General features: G+C 57.4%; 2 protein-coding genes across 3 annotated transcripts in view; one reads left to right on the top strand and one right to left on the bottom strand.

Annotated features, from left to right (window-relative positions):
• Nucleotides 1–5,685, bottom strand: part of NOTUM (notum, palmitoleoyl-protein carboxylesterase) — a 12,088-nt gene extending 6,403 nt beyond the window's left edge. Inside the window, exon 1 of the mRNA XM_004709092.4 lies at nucleotides 5,668–5,685. Coding sequence (XP_004709149.2) covers nucleotides 5,668–5,685 — 18 coding nt within the window. The remainder of the gene's footprint in view (nucleotides 1–5,667) is intronic.
• Nucleotides 3,100–11,915, top strand: part of ASPSCR1 (ASPSCR1 tether for SLC2A4, UBX domain containing) — a 26,872-nt gene continuing 18,056 nt past the window's right edge. The window contains exons 1-3 of one of the 2 annotated variants that reach the window (XM_045299933.1): nucleotides 4,862–5,039; nucleotides 5,155–5,406; nucleotides 7,851–8,416. In XM_045299933.1, the coding sequence (XP_045155868.1) occupies nucleotides 8,405–8,416 (12 nt within the window). In that variant the 5' untranslated portion in view covers nucleotides 4,862–5,039; nucleotides 5,155–5,406; nucleotides 7,851–8,404. Of the gene's footprint in view, nucleotides 3,837–4,861; nucleotides 5,040–5,154; nucleotides 5,407–7,850; nucleotides 8,417–11,915 lie in introns of those variants that run through there. The other variant, XM_045299934.1, reaches the window with a different exon arrangement.

Here is an 11,915-nt window from a genome sequence, read left to right on the forward strand (position 1 = left end):
GCGGACAGGTGCGGTGCGAGCCCCAGCGCCCTTCGCGACCTGCGGCAGCGACCGGGCGCCCAGGCTGGCGCCGCGGGGGAGTCTCCTTGGTCCGCTCCGGGGTGGGCAGAGGAGGAGGGAGCCGCAGCTTGCCGAGTTCGTCCGGCCACCGACTTGTATGTTGCGTCAGACCCCCAAGAACCGCTTGGTCTGGGCTCTGTCACGTCTTAGGACTGCTGAGCTTTCTGCTCATCACCTAGCCTCCGGGCGCCTGCTGTCCCCACCCTGGGCTGGGGTCACTGGGGACAGCGTGGATTCTTCCTCAGAAACCCACGTGGGGGACGTAGTAGTGCGCTCAGGGGACTTATACCCCATCTTGGGGGAGGGGGAGGGGGGCAGGAAAGAAGCGCGCAATTCCTTTGCTGGCAAGATGCCCTACTCCACCACACGGGACCTTCCCTAATTTACGTGCCTTCACTTCAGAGGGGGACGGCACCCCCCATTGCAGGGACAAGAACTGGCCTTGCCCTTGGAGCAGGGTGGGGTGGGGGCAGGGTTTTTGGAGCCCTTCCTGGACCATCAGCGGTACACAGGCTTTTTGTGAACTGGCTCCGCCCACACCTGCAACACTGTGGGTTGTAGGACGATAGCAGTCAGGAGCTCTACCTGGTTTCCGAGACCACGGAGGCAGTGACCTGGGCCACCTTTCTCCCCAGCCCCAAGGCTGGAGACTGAATGAGCTAGAGGGAGGGAGTCCTCACATTTCCCTCCCCACAAACACCAGGCCACTCTGCCCAGGCCCTGGCAGCACCTGGGAGAGACCCAGCAGCTCTAAGGGTGCCCTGGGAAGGACTCCCCTCACCAGGTTAGGTGTCCAGAGTGGGTCTGACCTGGGAGCCTCAGACTGCAGGCCTGCTCTGCTGACAGTGGACGTGAGCGCTAAGAACCGGCTTGCTAGCCCTCCGTTGTTGGTCAGCTCAAAGCCCTGCTTGGCGCTGGCCAGAGGCAGGCACCAGGGGCATAGTCGGTTTCCTCATGCCTCCACCACCACTGCCACCCACCACCACCCCTCACCCAGTGTTCTTAGCTCCTGCATGCAAGCGGACCACCTGTTAGAATGTTCTAGGGCAACTTGACATTGAGCGAAACTCTGCCCCTGGTGTCCGCCACTTTCCCTGGGGTACATTTGACTCAGACACCCTGCGTGTGTCGGGACTGGACTGTGCTCCGAGGGCTGCCTGGGAACAATTCGCCAGGCCTTTCTTCCTAAGTACCGGGAAACTCTGATCTCCAACACTCCTCCCTACTCCAGGGACGGAGGTTGTCCCAGGGCTGCCGCCGGCTCAGAGACCGCTGCTCCGGGCAGGCGCCAAGGGGTGGAGTTTCCCGCCGGCTGGCTTGGAGCCACTTCCTGGCGAGCGATCTGGGCCAGCCCCTGACCTCCCCATTACGTCTTGTTTCTCGCGGTCCCATTAGCTGCCGCCTTGCGTTTGAAAGCACTCAGCTAGGTGCGGCGCTGTGGGTAGCCCGCGGGCAGCAGAATTCCAGGGCAGAGGGATGGCGCATCGCATCGCAGGCTGGCGCTTGACCTGCACGCTGAACCCAGCGGAGTTCCTGTTTGGGTTTATTCGACAAGTGAGGCTGCAGCCCTTCCCCAGAACTTCCCTGTTCTCCAAATCTTCTCAGCTCTCCAGGATGGCGCTGCAGCCCCAAGCAGGGGGACAGGGTCCCCAAGGATCCTGGGCACTCTCATCAGTGTGTCAACTAGGCCCAGACAGGCTGTCACTGCTCCCTGCTCCCCCATGACCCTCCTGACCCCAACTCAGGGAGTCTGGGGGATTTCTAGGAAAGATGGGAGTTGGGGGTAGGGGTGTACAGTCCCAAGCCTTGACTGGGACCCTCAGCCAAGGGGAAGGCAGGCAGAACCCTGATTCTCACAGCAGGCCCAACTCTGTTGACAGTGGACAGGAGACATCAGCAGAGCCAGGGTTGGTGTCCAGCTGTGCCCAGGGAACCTGGCCTGCTGTCCCTCTGTCGATGGTCAGCTCACAGCCCTGCTTGAACTGGTCAGAGGCAGGCACCTCGAGTGCATAGTCCAATCCCTGAAGGCCCCTGGCTTTGATCTGACTTAATGGCAGAGACGTGGGTTCTTGTTGGATCTTGTCCCCCTCTCTACAGCACTGACCCCTGGGACCAATACAGTCCATGGGGTCCCCAGAGCTGCAGCTGCTGCTGTGTTTGCAGCCAGGGTGGGTGCCCTCAGCTTTCCTTGCCCCCCATCTATGTCTGCAGCAGGTGCTCCTGGCCGAGCCTAGCTGCAAGGGAGCCAGGGAAAGCACAGATGTGGAGCCAGCTTGCCTTCCAGGAGGGGTATCCCAGCCCCAAGGCCAGCCCATTGTCCCCACCCCCATGGAGGAAATAGCCTGCTCCGCTGGGAATGAGACTCAGAGGAGGTGCATGGACATTAGAGTTGAGTCTGTATCTGGGCAGGTTCTGGCCCTGGGGGTAGACCTGGAGGAGGGGGAGGAAAACATGGGGGGGGGGCGGGCACCTGGCTGGTAACCTGGCCACAACACTTGGCAGGATGGACTGTCCCCCTCTGCATACAAACTGCCTTCTGGGATCCCCGAAGACCCAGTGCTGCCCAGCATCAGCCAGGGCTGCTCCATTCCAGCTGCAGCCAGCTGGGCTGTCTGGGGCCCAGATGCAGCCGGCTGGCCTCAGCGGCCCGCCCCACACAGCCACCTGTGGGTCCCATGCCTTGACTGCTGGCCTCCGGGGTCCAAGTAGGCAGTAAGTTGGCACCCACCCCTCTCTCCAGTGTCTTGTTCCCTATGGGGGTATCCTCGGGGGGTGCTCCTTTCCTTAGAGCTAAGAGCTTGGCTCCAGCTTAGGGGGGCTATGCGCTGTGGGTCAGTGCAGAGTGGGGGTCCCTGGCCCCACTCCCTCATCTGGGGACTCCAGCACTCTTGTGAGGATGACCGGGGCTCACCTGGGGCTTAGCCTGCAGCTCTCAGGACACCCATCCTCCTGGCCTGGAGGGAAAGGCCCCCTGCCCTGTCCCAGCTCTCCAAGCTCAGGGTGCTGGAGCCCCTCAGCACCCTCAGGGTGCTGAGTGCCCCAAGCCCAGAGTCCTGCGTCTGAGTGTCCCCTTATCTCCCCACGTGGTGGACCTCCGACTCCAGCCCCTGGCCCCAGGGGCCTGGAACCCCAGCAGTTATTCAGCAGCGGCCAGCCTGGTCTCCCAGGGCCATGTGGCCTCTGTGGCAGGATACTGTTGCTTGTGGCCCCGAGTGGCCTAGCCTAACAGGCTCATATGAGAGACAGGCTTGGCTGAAGGCTGAGGGGTGAGGGGAGCTCCTGCTCAGCTGAGGGGTCATGGGCTCCTCTCAGCTCCTCAAGCCCTAATGAGCTGCAGGCCACAGTCCCTGTCCCAGTCCCCGGCTGGTCCCCATCTCTCACAGCCTGCCAGTCCCACCCCCCTGCTCTGACTGCCACAGGGGAGGGCCCGAAGGCCATGTGACCTGAGCTTGCCCCCCTCCACCCTGTGATCTGCACGTGGCTGGGGGAGGTGGCTGCCAGCCCTCAGATCTGCCACTGGGATGCCTCTAGCCCCAGGACTTCAAAGGGGCCAGCGAGGAGTGTGTGCATTGGGGGGGAGTTCTTAAAGGGCCACGCCACTTCTAATTCAAAGCAGAGACTGGGACAGCTGTCAGGCGGCTGCTGGGGGGCCAGGACCACATGGCCCCCACCAGGCTTTGCTCCTCCCCGACCCTGGAGACACAAGAGCAGGTGAGACAGCAGAACCAGGATTTGCTGTGTGACCCTCTGGCCGGCTCGCTGGATTGGACTGCGGCGTGAGTAACCGGGAGACTGAGACTGGGCACAGCCACAGCCAGGGCCCTGGTCACCCCGGTGTGTGGGGGGCTAACCTAAAGCTTGGGCCTTTTTAACAAACAGGTCCCCAGGCTTTTTTGGCCTACCACACACTTCAGGGGAAAAAAAATACATAGCGCCGCCCTGGCAATGGGAACTGTTATGTCCTAGCCTGGCTCCAGGACAGTCTGGGGGTCTGCCTGTGCAGCCCCCGCCCCACCCCTCTACTCCCAGAGAGAGTTCCGGACCTCAGAGACCCGCAGGGCAGTTCTAGCCTAGGGTTGCTGTGAGTGGACAGCTGACATGGACTCCTTGGCAGTGAGTTTTGTTTCCTTTTTTCTTCTATCGTCCAGCACCGCGCCCCCGCCTGAGGTGGGGTGGGGTGGGGTGGGCAGAGTGTCACCCACTTTGGGAAACACTGATTTAACAGGATAAGGGATATGATTTCTCTAACCTGTGTGGGAGCAGGGAGGCCTGGCGCAGACATGTACTGGACTGGTGTGGTGTGTGTGTGTGTGTGTGTGTGTGGGGTATTCCCCAGGGGACAACAGCACTGATTCGTCAAGTATATAAAGCTCCTACTGTGTGCTACCTGCCATCTGGTATGTATATGTGTGGCAGGGATGTATGTGGGGGTGGTGGGAAGGGGGCACAAAACAAACCCAAACTCGATGTTATCCAGCTGCTCAGACTCCCGGCATCCCTAGAGGCCAGAGAGGACCTGCCCCTGAGAGTCTGCCGGGGGCGGTGAATGAGGCGGGGACCTCAGGTCCAGCTGGTCCCGTGGGAGGCGGGGGTGTTTGAGGCCTAGGGCTGAGGGCCATGGCAGCACCTGAAGGCGGCGTGCAGCACGATGTGTTTCTGTGAGCCACCAAGGACCCTGCTTCCCACACACCCTGCTGTGAGAAGTCCCTGGACCAGTGACACTTGGTATTTTCCGGAAGAGTTTTGTGGACAGGCTGGGCCTGGACATGATCCATGCCTCTGTGGGGCTGAGAGCCTGGGCCTAGTCCTACAGCCCTTGGTCAGTCTACACTCTGTGCTGTGCTCTTTCCAGAAGCTCAGAGACAGATCAAAGTGCCTGGGAGCCGCCTCACTCCTAGGGAGCACCTGTCAAAGTCGCCAATACACTCAGTCCAGATGAGTCAGATTGTCTCGTGACCAGGACTCTGCTGACCATCATGGTAACCACGACCCCCTGGCCTCTGTCCACTGAATGGTGCATGCGACTAGGCCCTTCCCCCCCAGGAACCCAATCCAACCCATTGCAATCAGATGTCTTCTTCTTTTTTTCCCCAGATATCTTAATGAGGGCCATTCCCACCGTCCAATCTGACTTCTGTAAAATAGGAACACACTGACTCACGGCCATCGAGTCCATGCCGACCCTGGTGACCTTGTAGTCGCTGCCCAAAGCGTCTCCACTGTGCCACCCGGGCTCCCACTGTCATCACAGCTGTCTCCACGGACAAGGCGCATCCAGGCTCCATCCTGATCACCCCACCAGAGCATGACAAGTTCCCTCACCCTCCAGGGACTGCCTTTTGCAGGGTACGAGGTAGACCTGATGCGTCCACGAGGCTGATTGTGGGCCGTCGTGAAACCCACGCTTCAGCAAAGGCCCCCGAACCAAAGGTCACGTCCCCTCCTGGCCTCTCTAGCTGGACAGGAGTGACTAACCACAGATGCAGCCGGCCCAGCCTGTGCGTCTCCCACATCACCACACCCTTCGTACCCGTTCCACACCTGCCTGCCAGGTTTCTGTTCTTCCACAACAGGAAAGCCCAGTAGTTTTACAGGAGTGCAGCATACCTCTTCCCGGGCCGCCATGCCCACTGCACCTTTGGAACTGGCTGCGACTGGAGTCTAGTTACAGGTCTAGAAGCAATGGTGGGTGGGGAGGCTGCTCCCTGGGAACACACAGCAGTCTTTGCCTCAGGGCCCGCAGCTCATCTACGGTGGTGGCATTTTGCTCATTAACATTGCCACCTCATTGCCCGGGGTTAACCAGCCCACTTGACTAATAGCGGCAGGCCGACTTAGCGGTTCTTGAAGACTTGAGGCTTAATCACACTTAACAGTCAATTTAGAAAACGTATCCTTACAATTGTGTTTCTCTAGAATCATCGCAGTCTGGTACCAGATGTGTTAGGGTGGGTTCCCAGAGAAGCAAAACCAGTGATGTGTGTGTGTGTGTGTATTGATAGATGATAGATATTTTATATCAAGAAAAGGGCTTACTTACACTGTTGTAGAAGCAGGCACGTGAGTCTGTGAGTCTCCCCAGGCTAGAAGCTGCAGATGAATCCAAGTCACCCGGCCAGAGGGCAGGCCGATGATGGCCCAGGATCGGCAGGCTGGTGGGTGAACCCTAAAGAACCGCAGGCCGATGACCAAGCGCAGGACCCTGAGCAAAAAGCAAGCCTTCCACCGACTCCTTATATAGGATGCAGGCCACACCCCTCAGGAGGTTTCATTTAATTGCATCAGGGCGATGACCTTTTTTTCCCAAATCTTTCTTTTGAGATAGTGTGTTAGTCTCCACCCAAGTTGACACCTATTGACCCTCTAGTCCAGGGGTCCTCAAACTACGGCCCGGGGGCCACATGTGGCCCACCGAGGACATTTTTCCGGCCCGCCGGGTGTTTTTGCCCCGTTTGTTTTTTTACTTCAAAATAAGATATGTGCAGGATGCACAGGAATTTGTTCATAGTTTTTTTTAAACTATAGCCCAGCTCTCCGACGGTCTGAGGGACAGTGAACTGGCCCCTGTTTAGAGAGTTTGAGGACCCCTGGTCTAGTCTATTACTACCCCACCCCACCCCACTTACTCTCCCACCCCTGCTAGCAATTAAATTTTGTTTCTTCGGGTATGAAAAACCTTTTCTTATCCCCCACCCCCACCCCATACATGGTCTCAGTCAGCATTTGCCCTTTGGTGAGAGACTCACGTCACTCAGCATAACCTCACCTGTGGGAAGCTCACACTGAGGGGAGGATGATGAGGACTATAGTCCCTAACTTACAATAGAGGGATCTGGAGAGCTGGGATTCCACAGTAGGAAAGCCTCCACTTTGGTCAGTTAGAGGCAAAATCCTAGTACGCTATCCTGCTTTAAATATTATTCCCACAGATTCTCCCCTAACAGCTATGCTGCCTTAAAGTGGGCACATGGTGGGTTCTCTCTCCCTGTAGAAGCAGACATCTTTTTCTCTCTTCCCAACCCCACCTCACACCTTCCCCCAAGGCAGGTATTAGGTATGCTCACCTGTGAGCTCAGAGGCCTTAATGTAGATACCATCTACTCTGTGACGCACCAAGTATGCATGTCTCATGGCTACATAAATGTCTCTTCTCCCAGTTCCGTGTGATCCACCAAGAGGAGCTGAGGTGAGCATCCGCCATAAAATGAGTCTGACGCCTTTATTTTCCTCGCTTATCTTTCTCATCCTCCATGACCTTACTGTCACCTTCCTGGGTCATCGCTGCACGTCTGCTCTGTGTCTTCGGGCCCTTCCACCGCCCGGAGGCTGGTTCCTCCGACAGCCACCCAGGTGTTTGGCAGTTTCATGGTCACTCTCTGTGCACCCTCACGTACTAGTGTTCCTTTACCCCTCCTCCCCCGGCTGGGTGTTAGGCTGTTTCCATCTTTATGCACAGTGAACTGTGATGCGGTGAACGTGGGGTCCCGAGATCCTGCCGTGTCCCTCGTTTCTGTAGGGCACGTGCCACGCAGCACGATCGCCGGGTCTACAGTGTTTCTATTTCCAGCTGCCCGTGGGGCCGCCATGGTGCCCTCTCCACAGAGGTTGCAGGTTTTCACAGTCTCACTGGCGGCCGTGTAGGAGCGTTCTGATCTCGGCACATCCCCTCCAACATTTGCCATTTTCTGCTTTTCAAAGCATGGCTATCGGGGCCGGGCGCCTGGGCAACCTCTCCCCCGGCGCCCTGTAACAAGCAGAATCTGCTTTCTTTCTGTTTGCTTGTTTTTCAGGGTCCGTTTTCTATCCACATGAGAACAACATATAGAGGCGAGGCCTGTGCTCTCGTGCTGAGGGATGGAAGGTGGCAGACGGTGTGGAACTGCACATCGGGGAATGGAGGAAATGTGGCTGCTAGCTGGAGATCCCGAGCAGGCCGGAGACTCAGACGCAGAGCTCTTGTCTTCTCTTGGCCGTGGGTACCGAGAGGAGCCAGCTTCTGAGGGCATCCTCAGCTGAGGGCAGCAAGGTGGTCAATCTGCCCACCCTCAAATCCCCTTCCAACCCCAAACATCAGAATCACAGCCCCGTGGCTTCCCAAGGCTGTCACTCTTGACAGGAGTAGAAAGCCACATCTTTCCATTGATCTGTCTATTCTCTGGCTCCAGGATACAGGTGAGGCTTTCTATTCCTGGCAACAGTGACAGTCTCAGAAACTCACAGGGCAGTTCTACCGGGTCCCAGGGACGCCGGGAGTCTGCAGTGAGCGTAGTGTTCTTTGGATGGAAATGGAGCGACTGGAGGGAGAGCTGCCGGATCCCCTTGGGAGCGCTTTCAGTCCGTGAAAATGGGTACAAAGGTAGGTCTTTCTGTAACTGCAAAGTAGTACTAGGTGAACTTTCAAAATGAGGGGGACACCTGTAGAAAACAGGGCCTCGTGGAATCCAGATGCTGGGGAGCCACGGAGGCTGGATGAATGCCCGGAATGATTGCCCCGAGATGATCTTCAAATCTTAAACCAAAAATATCCCCTGGAGTCTTCCTTAAACCAAACCATCGTTTAGCTTAACCAGTCAGGAATGTCTGCCGTGAGCGCCACGCTCAATTTAGGCGCACACTGACCACAGCTCGAAAGGTCCGATCGGAAGCTTAGGGGGCAGTGAGTTTATATCCAAGGCTGGGGGGGAGCAAGTCGGAAAAAGGGGTAAGAAGGCCACGAAACCCTAAAGATTCGGTCTGAGCTTAGAGGGCAGTGAGTTTATGTTCACGGGGAGGAGCGAGTTGGAAAGACGAGAGGATGGTGGTGCACCACTTGAAGCAGGTCGCTGAATCCCCCGCGGAGAAACAGTGGGCGTGGGGCGTGGGGCTCCGTGCGATGCGACACGCAGCAGCAACATCGAAGCGGAAGGCAAGCCAACCAGAAGCTGCGGAGAGAAGCTTCCGCCAGACCCAGACCTCAGCAGCCTGGGGGGGTGGGGGACAGCTGGCCAGTGTGTGCTGGACACAAAAGGGGGTCTCGGTCAGTAGGAGGCAGGCACTTAGGAATTCCAGGGGGACGTGGGAGAGGCTGAGTGGGGGCACACGGGGAGAAGGAACCTGGTGACCTAGGTAGGTGGGCCAAAGCCAGGGGCTTTTTAAAAAGTTAGTATGGATTATAATACACGTGGCTCAACCCGTCAGAACAGTAGTGACGGGGTCCCTGTCAGTGGAACCAGGGTTTGTTTATACCCAGGTCTGTGCAGGGCCTCGATGGACCTCAGAATGTCCCCAAGGGGTCAGCTCTGAGCCCTGCTGTGCACCAGGCCCGCCTGGGCAGGTCTGAGCTGACAGGAGTGGGAGGTGGTTCAGAGGGGCAAGTTGGGGTGTGTGTATGGGGGTGGGGGGCGTTAGTGAATCCCCAGATTCATGTCTTCCAGGAACCTCAGAATGTGACTGTGTTTGGAGCTAGGGTCTTAGCAGATGTCCTTAAGAGGCAGATTGAATTAGGGCAGTCCCTGATCTGATGAGTGGTGTCCTTCGAGGAAGAGGCAAGCCTGAGAGGATTGAGAGTGATGGGCTCCGAGTCTGGGAATGCTGCCAGGAGCTGCCAGAGCCCGAGATTCAGAAGGCTCTGCTTGGGGCCTGGGCGGGGTCACAGTCCTGTGGTCTGGTCTCCACTCTCTTTCCTGTTTCCAGGCCATTCCATGTGACACCTGGTTATGGTGTCACCTGGTCCGTCTGACTCACAGGAACCGTGTGTGCAACAAAACAAAATGCATCCTGGGCCTGCGGCATCCTCGCCGTGGTTACGATGGAGGCCTTTGTAGCCACGTCAGCATGACATCAGTCCCTCTCCCGCAGGGTCTTCCTCTTTTCCTGGACCTTCTACTTTACCTGCTGTAGCATTTGATTTAGGCCAAGGGGGAGGGGAAATCAAATTCCATGTCCCTGCTCAGAGGCTGACATCAGACCTGGGTCCACCCCCCCACCCCCCGCCCTTCAACCTTCCCACCCATCCTGCCACCAACTGAAATCTCCCCGGATGCTTTCTCTACTTCTCAGATGGATTTGAGGCCACGCAAACCCACAGGCAAGACTCTGTATTAGAGGGCTTACTGAGGACTTCACCGGGTTTCAAAAGCTCAGCTTGCAATTCTGCAACAAGAAAGCCTCTCTCAGCAAGGCTCACAGCGGGGAAGGTATCTGGTTTATGGCCTCTGCACAACCTGACCGCCAGCCTCTTCCCTGCTCTGTAGTTTTATAAAGTTCTTTTAGGGCTGCTAATAAATGCCCAGAGGGCACCCCACTCCACCCTAGGCGGCTTCAGCCAGAAGATGCTCAACTTGAGCTCCATGAGTCAGCAAACTTAGTCCCTCCCACCCCAAGTAACGCTTGTAGCCCCTCCTGCCCCCTCTACTAGAAAGCCTCTGGGCAAGGGCACTGGGCTTTACTAGCTCCGTGGGGTGTGACTCTCCTGGGACCACAGCATGGGTTCACTGGGGGTGGCCTGGTGACATTTGTGACCGGGAAGCCTCCAAAGACCCAGGATAATTCAGTACCCCTCAAACAAGGTTTCCAGAGGCCACAGAGAGTGTGGCGGGTGGGGGCAGGAGGCCATCCATGTGCTGAGGGCACACTCGGGCTTTCCGGTTTTTCCGACATAGAGGAGCAGGTGCCCGTGTCTGTGTGTGTTTGGTGGGTGCATCACCTGTACAAAGGTCTGACAGACGGCAACCACACAAAGGAGGCAGGTGTGGTGCCATCAGCAGGGGGCAACTTGGAACCCAGGTCTGAAGGATGCACTACAGAAGGGTGCTTACCTTGCTCACCTGTGTTCAACCTGAGAGGTTCGCCTGCAGTGACTCATAAGGGAACAGGGTTGAACTGTGGTATTAGTGAAGAATATCGGAAGGACCATGGTCTGCCAAAAGTGCAAACAGATGTTCTGAAACTGATTGTGGTGATGATGCGCAACTCTTCTCGATGTTGTTGAATTATTGGATTGTGTGCAAAACTGCTGGAGGAACAAACAGTCTTGGAAGGGCAGCCAGAAGGCTCTTTAGAGGCAAGGATGGTGGGATTCTGCCTCACTCGCTTTGGACATGCCAGGAGAGACCAGTCCCTGGAGAAGGACATCATCCCTGGTGAAGTGGAGGGGCAGCAAAAACCAGAGGAAGGCCCTGGACAAGATGGAGGGACACAGTGGCTCCAACAATGGACTCAAACAGAAGAACAATTGTGAGGATGACGCAGATCCCAGGGTGCTTCATTCTGTGGTTGGTATGAGAAGGGGCTCAGTGGCACCCGACAACAGCTATAACAGAGGTCGAAGGTCACCCCGGCTGGGGGTGTGTGTGTGTCTGGGGAGTCAAGTGGGCCGGCAGATATAGCCATGGTGCTATGATGAGCCTGGGTCAGAGTTGAAGGGGTGGAAATTGCCAAGGTCAGGGGGGGAACAGCTTGTGCAAACACAGGTGACGGGAGGACTACCGGTCTGAGGCTACACAGGGCTCCTGATTGGGGACCAGTGGGGTAGGCCCCACCAGCAGCCAGGTCTGGGCCTCCTGAGCTGGGTCTGCTGAGTGGGAGAGGCTGTTGCAGCCAGAGCCGGGAAGGGCACCTTGGGGTGGGGACAGCAGCAAAAGGGTGAGTACCCAGATACTGTCTAGTGTTGGGGGACTTCGAGGTGCAGGTGCGAGGTGTGTCCTTTGGAAGGTGGGAGGACTTAACACAGGGAGGCAGGGCAGGAAGGGAATGCAGTGTGCAGGGGTTGGGTACCGGGAGGGTGAGTGTGCAGGGGTTTAAGATGCCTTTATGAGAGGTTGGACCAGGAGTCCCAAGGGGAGGGGAAGATAGGTTCCTGGTGCTTTGATGAAGTC

This window comes from Echinops telfairi, unplaced genomic scaffold (assembly GCF_000313985.2).
Source record: "Echinops telfairi isolate 266 unplaced genomic scaffold, ASM31398v2 ScPeMD7_7458;HRSCAF=8496, whole genome shotgun sequence".
Lineage (NCBI taxonomy): Eukaryota > Metazoa > Chordata > Mammalia > Afrosoricida > Tenrecidae > Echinops > Echinops telfairi.